Source organism: Pongo abelii, chromosome 1, assembly GCF_028885655.2.
Source record: "Pongo abelii isolate AG06213 chromosome 1, NHGRI_mPonAbe1-v2.0_pri, whole genome shotgun sequence".
In the NCBI taxonomy this organism is placed as follows: Eukaryota; Metazoa; Chordata; class Mammalia; order Primates; family Hominidae; genus Pongo; species Pongo abelii.
In genome coordinates, this window is record NC_071985.2 from 228,169,302 (window position 1) to 228,192,693 (window position 23,392).

The 23,392-nt window shown below is 55.7% G+C and overlaps 1 protein-coding gene across 1 annotated transcript in view; it reads right to left on the minus strand.

Moving 5' to 3' along the window:
- Positions 1–23,392, minus strand: part of KCNAB2 (potassium voltage-gated channel subfamily A regulatory beta subunit 2) — a gene marked incomplete at its 5' end in the record, with an annotated part of 112,898 nt that overhangs the window by 44,328 nt on the left and 45,178 nt on the right. The window contains 2 exon segments of the mRNA NM_001133242.1: positions 15,680–15,721; positions 16,905–17,033. Coding sequence (NP_001126714.1) covers positions 15,680–15,721; positions 16,905–16,981 — 119 coding nt within the window.

Genomic DNA, 23,392 nt, shown 5'->3' on the forward strand with positions numbered 1-23,392 from the left:
GCTGGAGGTGTTCCGGGTGCCAGGGACAGACAAAGCTCTGATCTCAAAGCACTGCAGATGGGCAAAGAGCAAGGCAACCGAGATGGAGGAGGGGTGAGGAAGACACTCACTCAGGAGAGGGGCTTCTGATGACTTCATAGGTGCTTGTTTAGAGTGGGTGCTTGGGACAATCTCTTTGGGGACCAAGCTTAGATGTGACAATGGGAAGGAACCAGGCCACGTCTGGGGAGGCACCCTCCAGGAAGAGGGAACAGAAAGTGCGAGGACCCTGTGGATGGAATGAGTTCCCCTTTGGGGATACAGAAGGAAGGGGCGGAGTCCAGAGCCTCCTGAGCGGGAGGGAGAGGGGTCCGAGTTGAAACCAAGGAGGCAGGCTAGGGCCACGGAGAGCCTTGCGGGGAGTTTGGGTTCACTCCCAGCACCATGGGGAGCAGAGGAAAACACAGCTGAACTGCGGGCTGGTGTCCAGCCAGCCCAGCGTGGGCCCGGCCACGGCTTCTGGCCTGCCATTCTGAGACCACATCTCTGAACCCCACCGTCCGCAGGGGAGGGGAAGTGTGTGCTAGGCCAGCTGCCCTCACCCTGCTCCCTCACGCTTACGCAGCGGCTGTGTGGATTTAAAAATTCATCTTAAAATTCTTTTTAATAGCAAGAATTGAGGACGGTTTAAAAAATGGGGAAGTGTAGGCTGGGTGAGGTGGCTCACGCCTGTAATCCCAGCACTTTGGGAGGCCGAGGCGGGTGGGTCACTTGAGGTCAGGAGTTTGAGATCAGCGTGGCCAACATGGTGAAACCCCGTTTCTAGTAAAAATACAAAAAATAGCCGGGCATGGTGGCTCGCGCCTGTAGTCCCAGCTACTCGGGAGGCTGAGGCAGGAGAATCGCTCGGACCCGGGAGGCACAGGTTGCAGTGAGCTGAGATTGCACCACTGCACTCCAGCCTGGGAGACAGAGGGAGACTCTGTCTCAAAAAAAAACTGGGGAAGTGTAACAGGAATGCTGCCGGCCATCTCCATCAGCTGTAGCTCAGTTCAGCTGATGAAATGCCCAGGCCAGGGGCACAGCTGGTTCCTTGCGGCACCAGGCAGTGCCTATCCCCAGGTATCATCTTTTCTATATTCATATTTAAGACCAAGTTTAATGGAGACCCAGCCCAGTCGCTGACGGAGAAGAGGTAACCACAGGATAAATTTATCTGGGATCTTTAATAACTGGTGGTCTGAGTCACGGAGCATCCCACCCACCCCCTGCCAGCCTGGGTGCAGCAAAATGAAATTCACCAGATAGAGTGAGACCACCACTCTCCCCGCCCCCCCTTCACCCCGACCTGGGTGTAACAACAACCTTTGGCCCATCAACTGCTAAAGGGACTTTGTCGGTCGGGTGAGGTGGCTCACGCCTGTAATCCCAGCACTTTGGGAGGCCAAGGTGGGCGGATCACCTGAGGTCAGCAGTTTCAGACCAGCATAGTCAACATGACAAAACTCTGTCTCTACTAAAAATACAAAAATTAGTCAGGTGTGGTGGTGCATCCCTGTAGTCCCAGCTACTCGGGAGGCTGAAGCAGGAGAATCGCTTGAACCTGGGAGGCAGAGGTTGCAGTGAGCCGAGACTGTGCCACTGCACTGCAGCCTGGGCAATACAGCGAAACTCCAACTCAAAAAAAAAAAAGGGCGTTTGTCTTCTGGTCTCCTCCACTCTCTGAGAAGCAAGATCCCCAAGGGCGTTTCAGCCCCACAGTGGGTCCTGCAGTGTCTCCGAGGCTGCTCAGGCATTTTCCTTGGGGCTTCAGGCAAATAAAAGAGACGTTCTCTCCACCTGTGTTAGTTCCCTGCAGCTGCCATTACAAAGATCCCCAAATTAGAGGGCTTAAAACAACAGAAATGTCTTCTCTCCCACTTCCGGAGTCTGAAGTCCAGGTGTGGGCAGGGCTCCCTCCAAACGCCCTAGTGAGGTGTCCTTTCCTGCCCCTTCCAGCATCTGGTGGCTCCTGGTGGGGCAGGAGACCAGGGTCTGGAGGCAGAGAACTGAAGGCCAATTCCCGCTGACTTCCTATAACTAAGTCAAAAGGAAAACCCCAACTTTCCACGCCTAAGTAACAAAAGAACCAGAGGCTACTCTCTTTGCACGGCGCCCCCTTTTCTGCGTGGCAGATGAAAAATGGAAAAATGGAAAAATTGGTCCCCTCCCGCAACCAATCAGGCTGGTCGTGGACCAAGTCTTCATTTGCATAGAAGTGTAACTTTGTAACTTCACTTCAGCCTCTGATTGGTCACTTTCTGTAACCAATCAGAATGATCACAGGCCACTACTTCATTTACATAAGGTGTACACCAAGTAACCAATGGGAAACCTCTAGAAGGTATTTAAACCCCAGAAAATTCTGTATCCAGGTTCTCGAGCCGCTTGCCCACTCCCATCCTGTAGAGTGTACTTTTGTTCCATCTTGGCTCACTGCAACCTCAGCCTCCCAGGTTCAAGTGATTCTCCTGCCTCAGCCTCCTGAATAGCTGGGACTACAGGTGTGGGCCACCACGCCTGGTTAATTTTTGTATTTTTAGTAAAGATGGGGTTTTGTCATGTTGCCCAGGCTGCTCTCGAACTCCTGGCCTCATGTAATCCACCGCCTTGGCCTCCCAAACTGTTGGGATTATAGGCGTGAGCCACCGCACCCGGCTGCTTTTGTTGCTTCATTCTTTCCTTGCTTTGTATGTGCGTTTTGTCCAATTCTTTGTTCAAGATGCCAGGAACCTGGCTGGACACCCTCCACTGGTAACACCGAGACTCCTCAGAGTTCCTTGGGTTGTGGACCCATCACTCCACTCTCTATCACTACATGGCCTTCTTATAAGGACACCAGTCGTAGGAATTAGGGTCCATTCTAGTCTTGTATGGCCCCATTGCCCCATCTTAACTATATCTGCAATGATCCTATTTCCAAATAATGTCACATTCTTCTTCTTCTTCTTCTTTTTTTTTTTAAGACAGGGTCTCACTCTGCCGCCCAGGCTGGAGTGCAGTGGCACAAACAGGGTTCACTGCAGCATTGAAGTCCTGGATTCAAGTGATCCTCCCGCATCAGCCGCCTGTGTAGCTGGGATCACAGGCATGTGTCACCATGCCTGGCTAATTTTTTGATTGTTTTTAGAGATGGGGTTTCGCCATGTTAACCAGGCTGCCTCCTAAAGTGCTGAGATTACAGGCGTGAGCCACCACACCCAGCCTAATGTCATATTCTGAGGTTTAGGATGAATGTGAATCTTGGGGGGTCTTGATTTAACCCACTAAACTCTCCTCCATCACAAATCCTGTCCACATAGAGGGAGCTGAGGTTTCCCTGAGTTTGGAGGACGGGGTCTGGCCCCTCCTGCATCATTGCCTCATGTCCTCCACCTTCCTCCCTCCAGCCTAGCCGCCTGGGCCTTCTCTTTGCTCCTCCAACTGAGAGAGGCATCCATTCCAGACCCCTCTCCTCTTGGGCTGGAGTGTTCTCCACATCTTCAGACGATCCCTCTCTCAGAGGGTTCCCCCTCGGCCTCCCTGGTCTCTCTTCATTGCATTGCCCTGCTTTGCTGCCTCAACCAGTGGCTGCTGTTGGAACTTGTCTCCATGCAAGCTCGCTGCTTCTCTGCCCCGCACATCCCCAGGCCGTGGCTGCCGTGAGGGTGGGGACCTGGTTGATCTTGTTCATACAGCAGCTCCAGGATCTGGCTCAGCGCCTGGTGCCAAGCAGACTCTCAATAAACATTTACTGAATAAACAAAAGGAATCAAGGACCAGCCCCTCATGAATGCCCAGCGTCTCCTTGAGAAATTTCCAGCAGAACAAGGAGGTCAGCTGTGGCCAAACTAGCGGACCCTTTGTCCTTCCTTTACAGCTGGATTTAGGATACAAAGCCTGAAAAACACTGCCATCTAATGGACTCACGGAGAAGTGTTTTGTTTCTTTAAATTAACAACCACATATTCAAACAATGGGCTGAAGGACCAAACACGCCATCCACAGGAGAAAACATTAAAGGAGCAGTCCTGGCCTGCACTCCACTCTGCAGAGAGCACGCAGATGATCCCTAGGGTCTGTCTCAGACGGAAGCCAGAGATTTAGTGTTGCCAGATAAAACACAGGACGCCCAGTTAAATTTGAAGTTCAGATAAACAATGAGGAATTTTTTAGTATAAGTATGTCCCAGATATGGCATGGAACATATTTATGCTAAAAAGTTACTCGTTTATCTGAACTTCAAATTTAATTGGCAACTCTACAAGGACTGAGTGGGGAGGGTCCTCTTTGGCTGACTGGTTCTCACAAGGGCATGTTCCTGAGAGGCACAGAAGATAAAGCTGTCAATTTGCAATTGACAGGGATTTACACCAGCCAGAGAACGGTGGCTAGCAGAGCGCTGTCCGAGGTGCTGAATTCAAAGACAAGAGCACTAAAAAGAATGTCCTTTGGAGGTTCCAAGAAAATTCAGACCTACGTGCCTATCATTTAGAGCAGGGGTCTCCAACACCCAGAAACACATTTTCCCCCATGGAGAAACACCCCCACACATTTTTACCCCACGGAGAATTTACCAAACTTTTTTTTTTTTTGTGCAACGGAGTCTCGCTCTGTCACCCAGCCTGGAGTGCAGTGGTGTGATCTCGGCTCACCGCAACCTTTGCCTCCCAGGTTCAAGCGATCTTCCTGCCTCAGCCTCCCCAGTAGCTGGGACTACAGGTGCACACCACCACGCCCAGCTCATTTTTGCATTTTTAGTAGAGATGGGGATTCACCACGTTGGCCAGGCTGGTCTCGAACTCCTGACCTCAAGTGATCCGCCTGCCTCGGCCTCCCAAAGTGCTTGGATTACAGGTGTAAGCCGCTGCGCCCGGCCCCAAACTTTTAATAGGACTTATCTTTTGATAGGATAGGACTATGACACTTTCACTTTCTTTGTGTTTTTTTTTGAGACAGCATCTCACTTTTTACTTTGTTGCTCAGGCTGGAGTGCAGTGGTGCGATCACAGCTCAATGCAGCCTCAAACTCTTTGGGCTCAGGTAATCCTCCCACCTCAGCCTCCCAAGTAGCTGGGACTACAGGTGCATGGCACCATGCCTACCTAATTTCTTTGTATTTTGGGGTAGAGATGGGGTTTTGCCATGTTGCCTAGGCTGGTCTCGGACTTCTGGGCTCAAGCAACCCACCCACCTCGGCCTCCCAAAGTGCTGGTATCACAGGCATAAGCCACTGTGCCTGGCCTCATTTTCTTCTTTTATACATTTTTGTTGTTGTTGTTGTTGAGACGGTGTCTCGCTCTTGTGGCCCAGGCTGGAGTGCAGTGGTATGATCTCAGATCACTGCAACCTCCGCCTCCTGAGTTCAAGCAATTCTCCTGCCTCAGCCTCCTGAGTAGTTGGGACTACAGGCGCGTCCCACTACGCCTGGCTATTTTTTGTGTTTTTAGTAGGCGGTGTTTCACCAGGTTGGCCAGGCTGGTCTCGAGCTCCTGATCTCAGGTGATCCACCCGCCTCTGCCTCCCCAAGTGCTGCGATTACAGGTGTGAACCACCGTGCCCAGCCCTTTTATACATTTGTATATGGCTGAAATCAGACTTCCCACCCCACCACCCCCCTACCCGGCCCTTACCGATACTTCATGCCTGTGCGCTGGGCGGTGCAGCCGTCCAGGGAAAGGCCGTGCATGCGGAGGAAGCTCTCCATGTTCCTGGCCTGGGCAGCCGCCCGCACCTCCCGCAGCCGCTGCAGTTCCAGCGTGTCCGTCTGGCGGACGGGGTGCAGGGCCCATTCAGAGTGGCACCTGCTGCTCACGCTCCGCAGACTCTCGCTGTACGTCATGGACAGCATGGTGCCGCCTGGCCTGGGAGCCGCCACTGTCCAGACGGTGATGAGTTAGACAGTGTGCCAATGCCCCACGTGCCCCAGGCTGGATGGATGGCCCTGGGGCAGGGGGCAGCTGCAGCGAAACATCCTCTAACTAGTGCCGCCACCAGGTCTTGGTGTCTAGGAGTGGGACCTAGCCCCTGGATGCAAACACCTCTTGACATGAGATTCTCAGTCCGCAAAGCAGTGCTTGCCAGGAACTCTGGCTAAGCTGCCCTTTTCTGCCCCCTGCATCTGTGAGACAAGCACAGGCAAAGCTGCATTCCAGGCAGGACAGCTGCACCCCAAGTGTCCAAATGAAAACGGCAGCACAGAGAGCATGCAGAGCCTGAGACCCCCAAATGCTGAAGACCAGCGTTGCTGTTCCGTGGTGAATGCGGTACCATATCACGGTGCTCTCTTGAAGTGGTTCCCAGGGTAAAACTGGGTCAAAAGCTGTCCCTGGGAAAGCAGCGCAGGGCACACCTGTTGCTGAAGTAAACTCTCCTGTAATTATGCCAGGGAGGCACCTCACCCCTGCATGCCAGGTGGCCCCAACCCAGGAAGGTCCTATTTGCTCCTACCCTTGTAAAGGGAAACGCTATCTATATAACACATTCCCTGCTTGTTGAAAGCATCATTGCACCGCAGAGATCTTTGGGCTTCATGCTTTTTGCAAAAGAAAAACCGAGCAGAATGCATTTAAGCAGGTTGCGGAGGAGAGTGGCCTGGGGAAATAGGCTTAGTCGGGATAGGGGAGTTTCAAAGTTTCTATGTGAAGAATCATTGAAAAATAGCTGAAATGATGAACGCACATTCTTGGAAACTAAAAGCAATGTAAATGTCCATCAGTAGGGAAACTGGTTACCTAAGTGACAGTCCATCCGCACAGTAGGAATTTGTGCTGCTGTCAAGAATGAGGCGTCTCAACATAGACTGATGTGCAGTGAGCCCTGAGAGATAGTGGACAATTAAAAGGCCAAGGGAGAAAGCGTGTGTCCAGAACGCAACCACTGGTGTTAATTCATGTGCACAACAGTGAGTGGACCAGTGAGGGCAGCCTCGGGGCTGAGTCCTCACCTTGCAGAGTCTGTGACAGGGCAATGAGGACATCGAGGCAGGCTCAACACAAAGGAGGTCCCCAGTCCAGTGATCCTCACCCCACCTGACCGCAGCCTCAGCCACCGCCCAGGTGGCCTGCAATGCAGCCCTGCGTCATCGCCAGACAGAGAAGGTGTAGAGGGGAAGTCACGATTTCAGCTGGGTCAGCTGCACAGTGGGATCCTGGAACCTGGCTGGCCTGGGAGCTGGAAGGGAACCAGCACCGTCCCCACCTTCTTCCCCAAGAGAGGAAAAGTTCGATTATCCCTGGGAAGGAGCTGGGAGGGCTATCCTGGGAGCTGAGGCAGCTACAGGGGCTTTAGCACAGTCCTTGAAGGGGGTTGAGATGTCCTGGAGTTGCCCCAGGCCGGGCCTTTCCTGGGGTGAGCTCCAGGGGCCAAAGGAAGGACCCACAAGGGGCAGGAGTTTGCGATGAGCCCCATGTGCAGGGGTCCTTCCAGAATGGGTGACCAGCCTGCTGACCTTTTACTGCTCTGCCTATATGTGCACCCAGAGAGCGGGGCCGCCTCCAAGAGCCCCACAGCTGCCTCTTTCATGGGGGTTTCTCTGCAAGTATTCGTCTGTATCTTATTTGCAGGGACCTTCATTCATGTCTGCCCTGTTGTGCCCAGCATGAGGCCTAGCTCAGAGCAGAGCCTACAAATGCCTGTTGCATGAACATGCAATTGAGGTAGGGAAGGTGGGCTCAGAGAAGAGCTAAAGAGAGACCAGTGGACAAGGAGCCCCCGAGGAGCCCCTACAGGGACATGGGTAGCAGTGTCCACACATGCCTTGGCCCCATCACCCTGGTCAGGGCTGGATGGCCCCCTCCCTAAAGGCAAGCAACCAGTCGTCCTTGGGGAGCCTGCCGTGCTAGTCACTCACAGCCTGCACCTCTGTCTGATGGGCATGGCTCCCGGGGCGGGGGGGGGGGGGTGCCTGCGTTTCCCATCCTACCATCTGTCCCACACAAACCACACCATGCGCCTCTTTCCTGCTGCGATCTGTCTCCATGGCGCTCGCCATCATCCACCTTGCAGATTCCTTTCTAGCTGTCCTGTGTGCTGAATTCACTCCCCTGAAGGTTGGGTCCAGGAGGGCAGGGACCCTTCTGCCTCCTGCCACTGCCGCCTGCTCAGTGCCTATGGGAGTGCCCCTTGTGTACAGAGGAGGGGATCAGATACTTGTAGAACAGCAACCAAGGCCCAGGCTCCAAAAGGCCAACCAGGGCTATACCTGGGCATTTCCTGGCAGTGCCAGGCAGCTGTTGGTGGGGGCGGGGCTGGCTTCCTGCCTCAGGCCCAGTGGCTCTTTGCAGGTCTCCCTCTCTTGCTGGGGGGTTCCCATGCCAGGAGTTGCATTCACCACTGCTCATTTCTATGCTGGGAGGGGTGGTGGCTGCTGGACCTCTGGATGCTAAAGCAGGTGGGTACCCTGACATGGAAAGCCCTCTGCCTTCCAGGAGAATCACTCTGGAGGGCAGAGAGGCCCGGACTCCAGGAGAGGTTCATCTTAGGAAATGAGGCCCTTGGTACCCACAGACAGCAGCACCAGCTTCCCCTCCTGCCTACTGGCCAGCCACTCCCTTCCCTCCATGTGTGCAGCAGGTAGCTGCTTCTGAGGTGGCCATGTGGCTGGCTGCCAGCCGGTGTGGGGCAAATGGGGGCCAACCCTCGCTTCCCTGAGGCCTGTGTTTAGAAAGAAGGCCAGCTGGGCAGGCTGCAGCCGCAGGGCTCTTTCTGAAAGGCAGGACCAGCCTCAGACGCGCAAGTTCCCTGCCTGGCCCGACCAGGCTGAGATCAATAGCCATTAGCTTTCAAGACATTACTCACAAAAAGCAATCCGGGTCTGGTTTGGCTCTGGAAATACAGCCAAGGCCCGGGGCGGGAGGACAGGGTGGCTGAGTGCCCAGCTTCTGGACAGGGGCAGCTCTGGTTGTCACCTGCTCATGGTGTGACCCAGGCAGGCACCTTGACCGCTCCCAGCCTCAGCCTCCACATCTGTGAGGTGGGCTGGGCAGAGGCCTGTGGTACCAGGCTGCTGTGGGCTGCGTGAGATGAGGCTTTGGACAACTGGGTGGGAGTTGGTGACACAGCCGGGAGCGAGTCTGTTGGGGGGGCGTGGGATAGATAAGACACCAATTATGATAAATGCTGTGGAGAGAAAAATCCACCAACAGGGGCCAGCAGGCAGGGCGGGAAGGAACTTGTGACCACAGGTTTGAGTGAGAGGAGTGAGCCACACAGACATCAAATCTCCCTAGAAAATGCTTAAGGGAAGAGAACACAGATGTGAATAATCTCCCCCTTCCCAACAAGATGGTGGAGGGCCGAGTTTGGGGATGTGGGTGGGAGAGGGGAGAGACGGCAGGAAAGAATGGGTTTTGTGGCCAGGATTTAGAGGGCGTCCCTCTCTGTGGGGGCCCGCTTGCAATCTTTCCTTAGAGCTCATCTCACAGCCCTGGGAGCAGGCCTGCAGGTAGGGGCCCTGCGGCACGGAGGGAGCCCAGAGCCTCTTGCTATGAGCTTGTCCCCATGGTGCCAGGGCAGGGCTTGGGCCAGGGAACTTGTGGGCACAGAAATGGCAGCCTTTGGCATGGGGTGGAGGGGTGAGGAGCAGGGCTGGTGCCATGAGGAGTCCACGGCCGCTGGACTCCCCTGAAGGTTGGGTCCAGGAGGGCAAGGACCCTTCTGCCTGCTGCCACTGCCCCCTGCCCAGTGCCCACAGGAGTGTCCCGTGCACAGAGGAGGGGCTCAGATACTTGTAGAACAGTAACCAAGGCCCAGGCTCCAAAAGGCCAACCAGGGCTATACCTGGGCATTTCCCGACAGTGCCAGGCAGCTGTTGGTGGGGGTGGGGCTGGCTTCCTACCTCAGACACAGCGGCTCTTTGCGGGTCGCCCTCTCTTGTGTGGGGGGGACTCGCATGCCAGGACTGCACAGTGGGGGCTCCTGTGGTCCTGAAGGGTCATGACTCTGGGAGGGCTGCCCCGGGGAAAGAAGGATGGGTGCAGGCAGAAGGCAAAGGGGCTCTGCCCATTACCAGTGGTGCCTGGGGACAGAGGACACCTCTGGACTCCCTCACACTGGGGCTCTATTCTGGGCTTTTGCTGAAGGAGACTCTAGCAGCTTCAGGTCCTTGGACAAAGGGCCCCCTGGTAAGACACTGCAGGGAGGAGACAGCGGCCCCACTGCTGGGCTCCTGCCTCAGGGTCCCCACTTCTCTTGTGCTCAAGAGCACAGTGACCCCTGACTTCTGATTCAAAATATCCCAGATCCCGGCCGCTTTCCAGAGTGAGGGTCTCTGAATCCTGACATTCCCTCACCACCCTGGTACCAAGAAAAACGAGCCCCTCCTCAACAGCCATTGCTAATTACGTGGAACCCACAAGTTCTTCCCTGGGCTGGGCCTGCCTCGTGCAAATCTATTCCTGTAGATCAGGGGCCCAGGGGAATTCACGTGAATTAACACCGTGACATGGAAAAACGCAAGGAAGATGTTAACCTCATTAAGTCAGTAGGAATCACTACCTCCCCCCAGACTCCTCTACCTGGAATTTCTGAATTGTTCTGTTTACTGAAAGCCAACAAAGCATACATCCTGAGATTGAGAAGGAACCCTGAGCGTGTCTTCTGAATGGTGACACCTGTCCAGAGAGCAGAGAGCCCAGCCAAAGTTCTCCAAAGCGGAAATGGAAGGGGAGCTGCTACCATTCCGGGGTACGGCATCGCTTCAGTGCAAACACAGAATGATTTTCGCTCAAGGACAGTCAGCAAACTGAGGCCCAAACAAGCAGCCCCTGGCTCCCTCGGCACGTGCTTCCTGCACAGACATTTCAGACAAGACCAAACCTCCCTGACAGCGCTCTGGGCAAAACCGGAAAACGCTGAATCTTAATCAACGGTGAACACAGCGAGGTACGAGCTAGACGCCCGTGTCTCCGGCAGATGGGAAAACAGTCAGCCTTGGGCAGGTCTGGGCTGTGAGCAGACTCAAGCGAGAGGTGCTGCGCGGCTGAAACCTGCCACCCACCACCCCATCCATCACAGTCATTCCAAGTTTACCTCAGGCTGGCTCTTTTTTGAGGTCTTCTGCTTTGCAAAAACACAGAGGGTCTAATTCCAGATCAGACAAAACCACCCCAAAATATCGTCTCCTCTGTTATTTTCATTCCCGCGGATGCGTGCCCCCAAGCGGCATCTCCCTCAGGAAGGTAGCGGCTGCATCCAGTCCTGGGGCTGAAGGGAGGACTCACCTGCCTTCGTGGGGGCGTCTGCTCGTTAAAAAGGCCACAGTCTAGTTTATTAGGGATCACCAGACGCTCTAAAGATCTGGCACAGCGGCTTTTTCATTAGGGAGTGTCACTGCAGGACGTCAGAAGCAATTGGTGAATGAGATGAGTCCCACCAGAGTCGAGTTTTGAGGCAGCGAGTCCATTAGTTCTATTAGGGCGTTTTCATCTCAGCGAAAGAGGCTGAATTATTCACGAGTGCCTCTTCCCCTAAAAGCCTGGGAAGTGCAGTTCCGTGCTGCAACCTGGCAAGGCCGACTCCTGGTGCGCGGGGTTGGGGTGCAGCCCAAGGTGGCGGGGGGGTCCTGCCCGTCCCTCAGGCCTACCCTTGCTGCCTCCACCATCCCCGCGTGCCAGAAACACAAACCCTTGGACTCACAGGTCGAAAGGGGCAGGACTTGCTCTTTGGTACCTGAGTGTGGGACACAGAGCCTGTGGCTTCTGCATACCACTCAATTCTGAACTGTGTCTGCAGCAGGGGAGCCGGGGGCCCCGTGGTATGGGGCCACCACCCACAGCCAAGCGAGTCTGGAGAGACCTCTGCTCAGCACACGCGGATGCTCCTCCTCTCCTCTGAGGACGCACCCCAGATGCGCATATCTGATACTGCCAGTACCTATAAATGGCAGGAAGGCCCCAGAACCTGCTATTTGGACTCCACACTGCCACTCGCTCGAGGCAGGCACACAGGAGCCCTTTTCCACAGCACATGTCCTGATCTGGGGTTTGGGAAATGCTTTGAGACTACGCCAAACAAGGCTGAGCTCTGGGATGAGGCTAAGTGCTGAGCCCCAACCCCAGGGTCATGACCCCCAGGGTCACGACCCCCAGGGTCACTGCGTGTCACAGGATGCCAGCAAAGTCCCAGTGTGACATCATCTTCCAGCTGAGAAAGCGCGCCAGTGAATGTGGGATTTTGAATGGAGGCGGAACCGTCCCCCCATGATGAATGAGCAAACAGTGGTAGCTGCCATGGGGGAAGGTGGGGGATAGGAAATCAGTGCCCCAGTCGCAGTGTGGAAGGTAAATGAAGTAGGAGGCTGGGAGAGCACGTAGAGTCTGGAGATGTCTGGCTGCGGGTGACTAGCTGCGAAGGCCTTGGCAATTGAAATGGTTTGTCCCCAAAGGCCCAAGCCCACTCTGTCAGTTCCTCACATGTCGCCCTGGTAGGGGGGGCCTGCGCCTCACTACTGGGTGGTAGCTGTAGCCTAACATGCTCCGAATGAGGCCCTCTCCTTCCCTGGGTCCACTGCTCCTCTCTGTCCCTTTCTGTCTCAGCACCTGCCCATCAGTGGCCAAGCCCTGTGGACGTGGCTTCTGACGTCCTTTTTCAGGCCCTGCGCCCCTTTATTCTCTCTCTCTGCAGTTTCTGGAGCTCAGCCGTCCTGCACCTTTCCTGGGCACTGTCTGGTCTCTTTGCATTAGCCTCTCTCTTCCCTGTCTTACTCCCTGCTACCAGGCTTCCTTCCTAGAGCAGATCTGTGACCCCTGCCCTGCTCAAACACCATAGATGGCTCCCCAGTGCCCTCTGAGTGCATCCGCGCCCCATTGCTAGGTATTCGAGGCCCCCCACCAACATCCACCTCTCCAGCCAGCCTCTCTTTATTCTGCATCATGTCCCTCATGGCCCAGGCTGGGTAACTGTCACTTCCTGTTCTCTGTGCACCCCTCTGAGCTGCGGCTCAGGCTGTTGTATCTACTGGAATATGCTTCCCAGCCTCTGCGTTGAATCCTGCCCAGCCTTCAAGGCCCAGATCCAAGCCCCTGCTGCCTTCTCCATGAAGCCTTCCTGGCTCTCAGCTGGCTGTGGCCCCTCCTTCCTCAGACTCCAAAAGCTCTTTGGGCTTCTCCTATGACGTGCTTTGCCTTCTGGAGATCATCAGAGCTATTTGAGACCTGAGGTACATGGAAGTATTGCTCCCAATCCTTCACCCCTCTCTGTACCCATGCCCTTTGCCATGTGACTTTATAGCTCCTCCCACTGGTGGGGGCAATATATTTCCAGCCCCTTGACTTTGGGCTGGTTCATGAGACTTACTTTGGTCAAAAGCACGTGAGCAGAGGTGACAGCGCCCCAACCCCAACGACAGGCCGTAAGAGACCCTGCATGTTTCTGCTTTTCCTCTGGTACTTTTGCCATGGGAAGGACATGCCTGGGATAGGCCCCAGTTAAGCATGGGAAGATGGAGGACACGGGGATCCAACTTGCAGCTTGGAGACAAACCCAGCCAAGCCAGCTTAGATGAGCTGCCTGGTCAACCCGCAGACACAGGAGCAAGGAAGAGATGCTGATTGCTGCGTGGCACTGAGTTTTGGAGCTGTTTGTTATGCAGCATTTGGTGGACAGCTGACTGGCACAGTGTTGTATGTCGATTCCTTGGCTGGGAGCTGCATGGGGGCAGGGCACACGCCTTGAACGCCTCTGCCCTGTGAGAGGGCCAGGCCTAAGTAACTGAAAGAACCATCCAACAGCCATGTTTAGTCATATGCTTGGTGTGATGAGGGTGCTCTACTAGGAGTGGCCCCCAGCCTGTTAACAAACAAAGACCCTAGCCCTTAGAGGTCATCTCCAGAGCCCCCACAAGAGACACCCAAGTGACCCCCTGGAGATCCAAGGGGTAGGATGGCCAGAGCCCATGGGCACCGGAATTGGGGCTGAGAGTCTAGACGGTGAGCTTCAGAGCTTCCCTTGGGGCCGGGAAGGCCACCTGGAAATGAAGGTTCTCATGCACATTGTTCCTGGGGGGTGGACAATATGTTGAGCCTGTGGGGTTTTGAGGGCCGTGAGTGGGCTGGAAGGCTCTCACTTGGTCACTGGGCAATTTACTTGGCCCCTCCTAGGGGCAGGCCCTTGGAGCTGGCTAGTCTGTACCTGTGGGCAGGCCCTTGGAGCTGGCTGGTCTGTACCTGTGGGCAGGCCCTTGGAGCTGGCTGGTCTGTACCTGTGGGCAGGCCCTTGGAGCTGGCTGGTCTGTACCTGTGGGCAGGCCCTTGGAGCTGGATGGTCTGTACCTGTGGGCAGGCCTTTTGAGCTGGCAGGTCTGTACCTGGGATTTTCCTGCCTGCTCATCAGACCTCACCCCTTCCCTTCTGAGGACTGAGGCTGCCCCAGGCTCTCTGAGGATGCAGTTCAGGTACATGTTTCGTTTCACTGATGAAATCCCCTGGGATGAGCGGCGTATGTTTGTTAGGATATGTTATACCACGTGTACATACATCACAATACAAACATTTCATTCAGGGAAAGCATTTGCAAGCCGGAGTTCAGATTTAACTATCTTAAGCAAAATCTTATCTACCAAACTTTCAGTAGGATCAAAGATTTGGCCATGTCTTCAGAGCTCCCCGTAAGGAGCAGGACCTCCCAGGAGGCACTGAAGGTGTGGCACAGATCACTCTGAGCATCTAGGTCCACGGTCCCCATCAGAGGTGCTACGGCTGGCAATGCGGGGGTGGGGGAGTGGGGGCGCGGGGAGAGAAAAGCCACACGGAAATACATTGCCATCTCCACGCCCACTGCCTAGCGCATTGGCAACAATCCCCAAAGCACTCACCAGATGTCCGGGTCCAAATAGAGAGACCTCCCGGCCTGACCGCCAAGATGCAGCAATGCATACCAGGGACCTGCTGCCAGAAGCCGTGCCAATTCCCCAAACAGTCCCAAGGCATGGGGAGGCTGCTGCCCGCGGGCCGCCAGGCAGCCCTGACATTTTACTTCCCAGGGTTGGCGGCTGCACCAAGAACATGCATCCCCTGCCTTACAGGTGAGGGAGAGGCAGCCCAGAGGGAGGAACAGGTCTCCCCGAGAGCACCCTGCAGGGCCCTAAGCCTGGCATCTTGATTCCACGTCCCGCTGGGGCACAGTCTCTCGCCAGGTGCCTGGTTTGTTAATTCACCAACAGAAAAACATATCAGAAAGATGTCACTGATCCACGTCATATCAGTACTGCACACCTCCAAGCAGGCATTAACCTTCAATGAGCCTGAGGAGCTCTGTGAGTTCCAGATCAGCTCAAACCCACAGGCAAAGGGGGAACGGATGGGCTCGCCACGTCCTGTACTCTGATAACGGAAGCAGCGCAAGCCGGCGACCACAGGAAGACGTCTCCCTCACCGCCTGATGAGTGAAGCTTTAACGGTAGATTTGGCTGAGAGCTTGGCAGTCATCAAAAGCCCATTTGCTCAAATCAAAGCAAACTTCTGGCAGACCAACACATACAATGAACCTGACTTCACATTTTCCACCAGGACATTGCACAGCGTCCTGTGGGTAGGCACAGAGGGTGATGAGCAGAGCCTGGGGGTCTCGGGGGCTTTGGCTTCAGAGAAAACACCAGCACACCCTGCTTGGCAAGGGTGCAGTCGTCCCACCCACTCCCTGGCCTTCGGCTCGCTGGGTTTTAGGGAGAATGAAGACTCATTACCTGTAAAACTGGAGCTGTCTTTTGGGACTCCCATACCGAGTACTTCGGACAGCAATGGAGAAAAGAGAAAAAGGAGAAAGGGAGAGAAGAGAGAGTCCACAGTTGGCATCAACCCCAGCAGGTGCAGGTCAGAAAGCACCACCAACGTCCCATGCCCCTGGGCCCCCACCAGCCGCCTGCTCAGGGCAGTCTCTGAGGATGTGCAGCCTGTGCCAAATGCTCTGCAGCAGCGCCACCCCGTGGCCACGGGGCAGAGACCCGGAGCCAGTTTCCTGGACACCAAGGGCTCCTTCCATGCCAGGCCCTATTTTCCGTGGTGAACCTCCGGGTGAGGGTTGGTTTGGATTGAACGTGCTTCAGGACTTGCTTTGCAATATGCTTGTGGGCAATGGCTGAAAACCCTCCAACCCAGATGTGCAGAGAGCCCGAGTGCTGGCAAATCCGCACCTGCTCGCCGGGCTCTTCTTAGGACAGACACTGCCTTTCCCTGTGGCTGTCACAGACACAGGCTCTGGCTCAGGCCCCAGTGATTATCCGGAAAGGTCTGGCTGCCCAAGACTGATGGGCTGCTGGGGTACTGCCTTTGCCTGCGTCTTTCATGGTTTCTATGCTCTGTCCCCAGAGGCTCAGCTCTCATCGAACGCCCTCTGCAGCCGGTGCTGCTGTTCAGCACTGTTTATGGTGCAGACAGAAACACCCAGGGCTGCAAGCGCAAGTGAGTTCCACAAGGAGGGGGTCAGGATACCCCAGGAGCATTTGGCCACCCCCACTCCCTCCGGTGTTGGGAAACCGGCAGACGTGGTTCCCCAAAGGCCTGCAAGGTCGTGATCCTCGCTCAGGAGAAACCGGCAGGGCCACAGGGGCTGCGATGTATAAAGCGGGAGGAACAGGATGCCAGGGTTGGCCGTGCACTCACTTTCCGGCCTCTCTGTTAACCTCAAACGAGATATTTCGGAAGCGTCAGGGACAAGAAAGGAGTCTACTCTGGCTCAAACGCCCTGGAAAAGTTTTGGTTTTTCTTTCCCACTTGGGTTTTTAAAGTCCCTGCTCCTTTCTTGGAGAAAACGTTCACCAGCATGCACCTCGAAACCCCGTGGAAGGCAGAAGCCTTTGGGCCCTGCTTGGGCCCTTCCTCCTCCAGAGGGGTGGACAGTGGCCTTGGGAACCCCTCCTTGAAGCAGGACTGACCCTGGGAGGGGACCTGGGTGAGGGGGCAGGGGGTCACCTGTAGATCATCCCGGGGGAGCCCGTCTGCCGCAGAGAGAGCCGAGCCGGGGAGCCCGTCGTTGATTCTGGATACATGGAGCCAGCCTCACTTGTCCAGACCTGCTTGATTTTTTACAGTGGGAAAATTCTGGAAGAAAAGCAAAATAAGGGAGGGGAAGAGGTGGTGGTTAAAAAAGATCAACCAGGTTTGGCCGGGAGACTCTGGGATCACAAAGGCTGAGGAGGCTGTCTGGGTTCAAGGCATCGGGGAGCCCCTCAGCAGAGAGACAGACAGACAGACAGACAGACAGATGGCAGGCAGGCAGGTCCATGGGCTCAGGAGCGGCTGGAGAGCAGGTGACAACTGTGAGAAGGGTTTCCACAGTCTATCACTCCACACTCCCACCCTACATGTCATGGAGGTCCTTCCACACCACCCGAACTGTTGTTCTGAAACCGTAGGTGTAGTTTCTGCTGCCCACGTGGTGCAGAAGAGACCGCCCAGGGGGCATCTGTGTACTTTCTGAGCTCCTGACTGCACTGCTGTCCCCCAGGGTCATCGCTGACACTGTCCCTTGCCCTGACTCCAGCCCAGTGCAGCTTCCTGGTGCTGCCATTGAGCTCCTAAGTCAGGCAGCTTCTCAGATGCCACTGATGTCCCCAGCTCCTGGGATTCCTGCCCTTGGGCAGCCCCTGCCCTGGAGTGTGGGCTGGACCTAGCAAGTCGCTTCTAACCAGCAGAACATGGCAAAGGTAATGGCAAGACTGTGACTTCTGTCTTGCTAGAGACTGTCCCTCCTGGCTCTGATGAAGCAAGCTGTGGTGTTGGAGAGGCCCCTGGGGCAGGAACTGAGGGCAGCCTCAGGCTGACAGCTGGCGAGAAGCTGAGCCCTCAGCCCAACAGTCCAAAGAAAAGAGTCCTTCAAATGGCCAAGGGAGCCTGGAAGTGGATCCTCCCCTACCAGAGGTTTCCAAGGTGAGCCCAGTCCTGGCCAGCACCTCGACCAGGTGCTGGCCAGCTCAGGGGTCCCAAAACAGCAGACCCAGCCCTGCCCTGCCCCAATGCCTGACCCATGGGAACCAGGAGATCCCACTCTGGGCGGTTTGAAGCTGCAGGGTTTGTGATGAGCTGTTACAGCAGCATTGATAATGAGTACAGCTGCCAACATCCAGCCGTCCACCCACCTCTCTGGCTGCCACCCTTGGGCTGAGCCACTGCTGTCTTTCACCTGAACCCCTGGGTCCCCTCCCAGTGGCTCCCCCCACCGCCTCCTGAACCCTCTCAGCCCTGCACGCCTTCCTCCACCTGGCTGGCTGCTGGTCGGGGGCTTCTATTTCCAAAGTGAATCTGGTCCCATGCTCTTTCCTCCCTCTCCCAGGCACTGCCCCCCAGGCCCCTACGCTCTGCCGCCTGGCCCTAAGCCCAGGCCCCTGGCCTTCCCAGCAGGCTGAGCTCACACTGCCTGCGGATGCTTGCACTTGCGGCTCCTCTCCTTCTACTGGCTGCGCCCTTGCTGCAGTGCTTCTCAGTGCCATGAGCCCCGACTATGGGGCTCAGGAGTCCCTGCTGCTCTCCAGCCGACACCACACCCTTGCTGCCTGCACACGGGTCTGTGGTGCCCCAGCTCCCTCTCTGGGGCGGGGGGGTGTGTTCCAGGAGGGCAGTGGTTCTGCGGGTCTCGCTCGCTGCTGCACCCCCATGCCTGGAACAGGGCTTGGCTTCTGGAAGGACAAATGACCCCGATCCAAAATCATGTGGTCCCACACCCACGGGCAAAGGGATCGTCTGGGCTCAAAACACAGCCCCGCCCATCCACAGCAACCCATGAAATTGGTGGGAAACCTGACACTTAGCCAATTGGCTGATTGGCTTTGTTTTTCCCCGAACAGTGACCTCCCGTCACCAGGAAGCCAGCTTCCTCGGAAGAAATCAAAGTAAGGGAGGGGATTCACAAACAACCTCTGTCCCTAGGGTCAAGGCAGCGCAGCTCTAGGTCCCCCTAATAACGGAGGTCTCCTCTGAGTGAGTGATGTGAGCACATGTGCAGACCTGCTGGTAAAATGGGACCAGCCTGGAATACCGGCACTTCGGGAGGCTGAGGCAGGAGGATTGCTTGAGCACAGGAGTTTGAGACCAGCCTGGGCAACATAGAGACATTTGTTTTGTAGAGACCCAGTCTCTACAAAAAAATTAAAAAATAAAAAAATTAGCTGGGCGTGGTGGTGCATGTCTGTAATCCCAGCTACTCGGGAGGCTGAGGTGGGAGGATTGCTTGAGCCTGGGAGATCGAGGCTGCAGTGAGCCATGATCGTGCCACTGCACTCCAGCCTGGGTGGTGGAGCAAGATCCTGTTTCAAGTAAACCAAAACGAAAACCAAAAACAAGGACAGAAGATGCAGAGAAGATCCAGCGCTATGCTAACCTCAGAGGAAGTGGTGGGGCTTGGTGACGATCCCCCGGAGTTTTATTCTGAAAGACTCTCATTTGGGCCAGCATGGTGGATCACGCCTGTAATCCCAGAACTTTGGGAGGCTGAGGTGGGCGGATCATGAGGTCAGGAGATCGAGACCATCCTGGCTAACACAGTGAAACTCCGTCTCTACTAAAAAATACAAAAAAAATTAGCTGGGCATGATGGCGGGCGCCTGTAGTCCCAGCTACTTGGGAGGGTGAAGCAGGAGAATGGCGTGAACCCGGGACACGGAGCTTGCAGTGAGCCGAGTTCGCGCCACTGCACTCCAGCCTGGGTGACAGAGCGAGACCCTGCCTCAAAAAAAAAAAAAAAAAAAAAAAAGAGCCTCATTCAGGCCAGGCACGGTGGATCACACCTGTAATCCCAGAACTTTGGGAGGCCAAGGCTGGTTAGCTGGCTTTGGGGTGACTGAATCCCTGCAGCACTGGGGGGCTGGAGCGGCCCCAAGGGCAGCCTCTCTTTGAGCCCAGTAGCAGCTCACACATTTTGCTCTTAGATGACTCAGAGGCAGGATATCAAATCATCTCACTAAAGTCGTTAAAAAACTGTCGTTAAACTCCTAAAGATGCTGTGCTTTCGATCAGAGGACAGTGCATTTCTTCTTGCACGGAACACTGGCTGAGCCCTGCTGCTGTGGGAGGCTGCCCCTACAAGCAATGGAGTTCCTGCCCCCAGGCTCCCCTGAGTAGCTGAGGGACATGGACAAGAAACCAGGGCTGCAGAGTGGAGGGTTCTGCTGACAGCAGAGTCGTCACCACAGCCCGTCCCCAGGGAGCCCTCCCATGGATGCTGCATAAGCAAACATGGCCCACAGGAGGCAGGATGTCCTCACACAGCCTTGCAGAAGGGGCTGGGGGCTGGGATGCCTGTGCCTCTAACAGGGCTTGTAGCCCACCCCACACTTCACTCTCTCTTGGGTCTAGGTGCTGAGCTAACTTCCAGAATTCCGGAATCACAATCTCAGCTTGGGTTGGAAACAGTGCAGGGACTGAGTCACTGGTTCCATGAACATGGGGTGGGGTCCAAGAATCTGCATTTCCCACAAGTTCCAGGTAACGCTGATGCTGCAGGCCCAGGGACCATGCTTTGAAGACCCCTGGCCTGGAGGCGAGGTTGAGGGCCAGGAGTCTAAGCAGGACAGAGCCAGCCTGCTGCCTATTTTTGTAAATAAAGTTTTATTGGAACACCTCCATGCCTGTTTGTTTACGAATCCTCTCAGGCTGCTTCTGGGCTCCAAGGGCAGGGCTGATGAGCTGCAACAGAGACTGGCTGGCTGGCAAAGCCTAAATTATTTACTATCTGGTCCTTTATAGAAAGAGTCTGTGGGTACCTGCTCTACGCCATCCTCTCTCCCAGGCTCAGGGGACACCTCGCCGCTCCTCCCTTCCCACCCCACCCTCAGCTGCCACTGCTGCTTCCCAGACACCTGAGAAAACACAGGCAATTAAAAGCCACCTTCCCCACACAGGGACACAATCTGTGCTCAAAGCCACCTGCCTTCCCTCCTGTGGCTACACAGTGAACCGGCCCCACAGTGCCCACGGCCACGTGGCCGTCCTCAGCCCCACACCCACTCAAGGGCATCTCAAGCCCATTCCTCCTTCTTCAGGACGCACTGCCAGCTGCACCCAATGAGTTATTATTTCTCTCATCTCCAAAGAAAACAAAAAGCACAGTTTCTTTTTTCTTTTTCTTTTTGAGACAGAGTCTTACTCTGTCACCCAGGCTGGAGTGCAGTGGCGCAATCTTGGCTCACTGCAACCTCCGCCTCCTGGGTTCAAGCGATTCTCATGCCTCAGCCTCCCAAATAGCTGGAATTACAGACATGCACCACCACGCCTGGCTAACTTCTGTATTTTTAGTAGAGACGGAGTTTCACCATGTTGGCCAGGCTGGTCTCGAACTCCCGGCCTCAAGTGATCTGCCTGCCTTGGCCTCCCTAAATGCTGGGATTACAGATGTGAGCCACCTCACTCGGCCTAAAAAAGCAGTTTCTTAGACCCACTTTCTTCTCCACTGTTTCTTGCCTTCCATTCACAAGAAAATTCCTCAAAAAGTTTTCCTTCACTTATCTGCGATTCCTCTTCTTCTTCCGGCTCGTAAACCAACTCCAATCAGCCTCTGCCCTCACCACTCCGTGGAAACTGCACTAGCCAAGGTTGCGGTGACCTCTTCGTTGCTAGGTCCCACGGTGCCCATCGTATCGGGGCGACAGAGGTGCTGCCTGCGGCTTCCCCAGCTCCCAGGACTCCACGCTCCCCTCTCATCCCTCCGGCCACTCCTTTTCAGTCTCCTGGGCTTCTTCCTGCTCATCTCTGTCCTCCAGTGGCTGCCCTTGCTTGGGCCTTGAATCTATTCTTTTCCATCCCCACAAAGACCCTCAGATTTCCGCCCATCTCGTTGCTCTGAACCCCGTCCCTATGCTGCAGACCCCACCCCCTCTACCACTCCCCTGAACCCCAGAGCTGTTTATTTCCTGCCTGTGTGGCTCAGCTATGAGGGTGGGGAACATGTGCCTCGGATTCCTGGGTCAGACACTGAGCTCCCGACTGCCCTCACCCCCAGCCCAGTTCTTCCCAGGGTGGCCCCCGCTGAGTAAAGAGCTCCCCACCCTCCCAGGTGTCAGTCCCACTCCTGGGAGTCACCCTGACTCCTCCCTTCCTCCCACGTCCCACCTCCCACATCCAATCCATCCCTGGGCCAGGGGCCCCGTGCCTCTCCCTGTCTCCTCTCCTGCCCAGGCTGCCACCAGCTCTCATGCCGCTCCTCACAGCGTTCCCTGCACCCACCTCCACCCCCGCCGGCAGACTCTACGTGGCCAGGGTGATCCTCCCAGAACATAAGTCAGATTATGTCATTGCTTCGCTCCAAACCTTCCAATGGCTTCCATTCCATTCACAGCCAAAGTCCAATCTCAACAGTGGGTCCACAACCTTTCTAGCCACATCCCCCGCCGAGCCCCTCACACACTGGCCCCTGCCACACTGGCTCCCTGGGGGTCTGTGAACCCAGCAGACAGACTCACTCCCACCTCAGGGCTTCATGCACTCCTCCTCCTCCAGCCTGAATTCAACTTCTGACCACCACGGTCTACCTGAGCCCCTTCCCACGTTTGCCTCTTTATGCCAAGGTCACCTTCTCATGGAGGTCTTCCCCGGACACCTCCCTTACATTGCAGTCTCCGTCTCCCCCACACTCCCTGGTCCCTCCCCTGGGCTGTTTCTCCCCAGCGCCTGTCACCTGCTCACACGCCTTCTCCTCCACCTACTCGTCTCGCTTATGCTGTCTGCCCACCAAGATGCCGGCTCCGGGAAAGCAGGGAGTTTTGTCTGCTGGTTCCCAGCTGTGCCTGGCACCTAGTAGATAGACATGGAACAGATATTTTTGTTGAGTGAATGAATGAGTGGATGGATGCCTCTGTGACCCAGCCTGCCGAAGGCCGGAGGAGAGAGAGCACTGGAGAGGCAGCCGGGGCTCGCAGTCTGCGTTACTGCAGGTAGCACACAGCCCATGGCGCTGGGAACGGGGCTCGCATGTGGAACAAGGGCAGCTTTCTCTGGAGGGTGCAATGCCCGCTGTGTCCAGTGGGGGTGCTCAGGGCAGCTACAGGTGCAGGGACAAGCGGCACCGCTGGCCACTCAGGGAGGTGTCCCTGGGAGGCCACCTGTCCCACTCCCCACCCCTCTGGACTCTGAGAAGTGTTGACCCGAGGTCAGGCTGTATCTGTGCCAGCAGCCAGCTCTCCAGCCTGCAGCCACAGGCGGGAACTGTACACCACTTGATGACCACTTTACAAGGAACTGCCATCAACACAGCCACTGTTTCATTCCTCCCCAGGGTCCCAGCAGCCCAGTCCACCACCTGTGCCACCTCCCAGGGGAGGAGGGGTTGGTGAGATTTCCCCACAGACCCTGCTTTGCATTTCAGGATGCAAGACACACAGGCAGAGCCGACTGGCCCAGAGTCCACCTTGTCAAGCTGCAGACACCACTGTCCAATCAGGAGCGACTGCATCTGCCAAGGAGCCAATCCC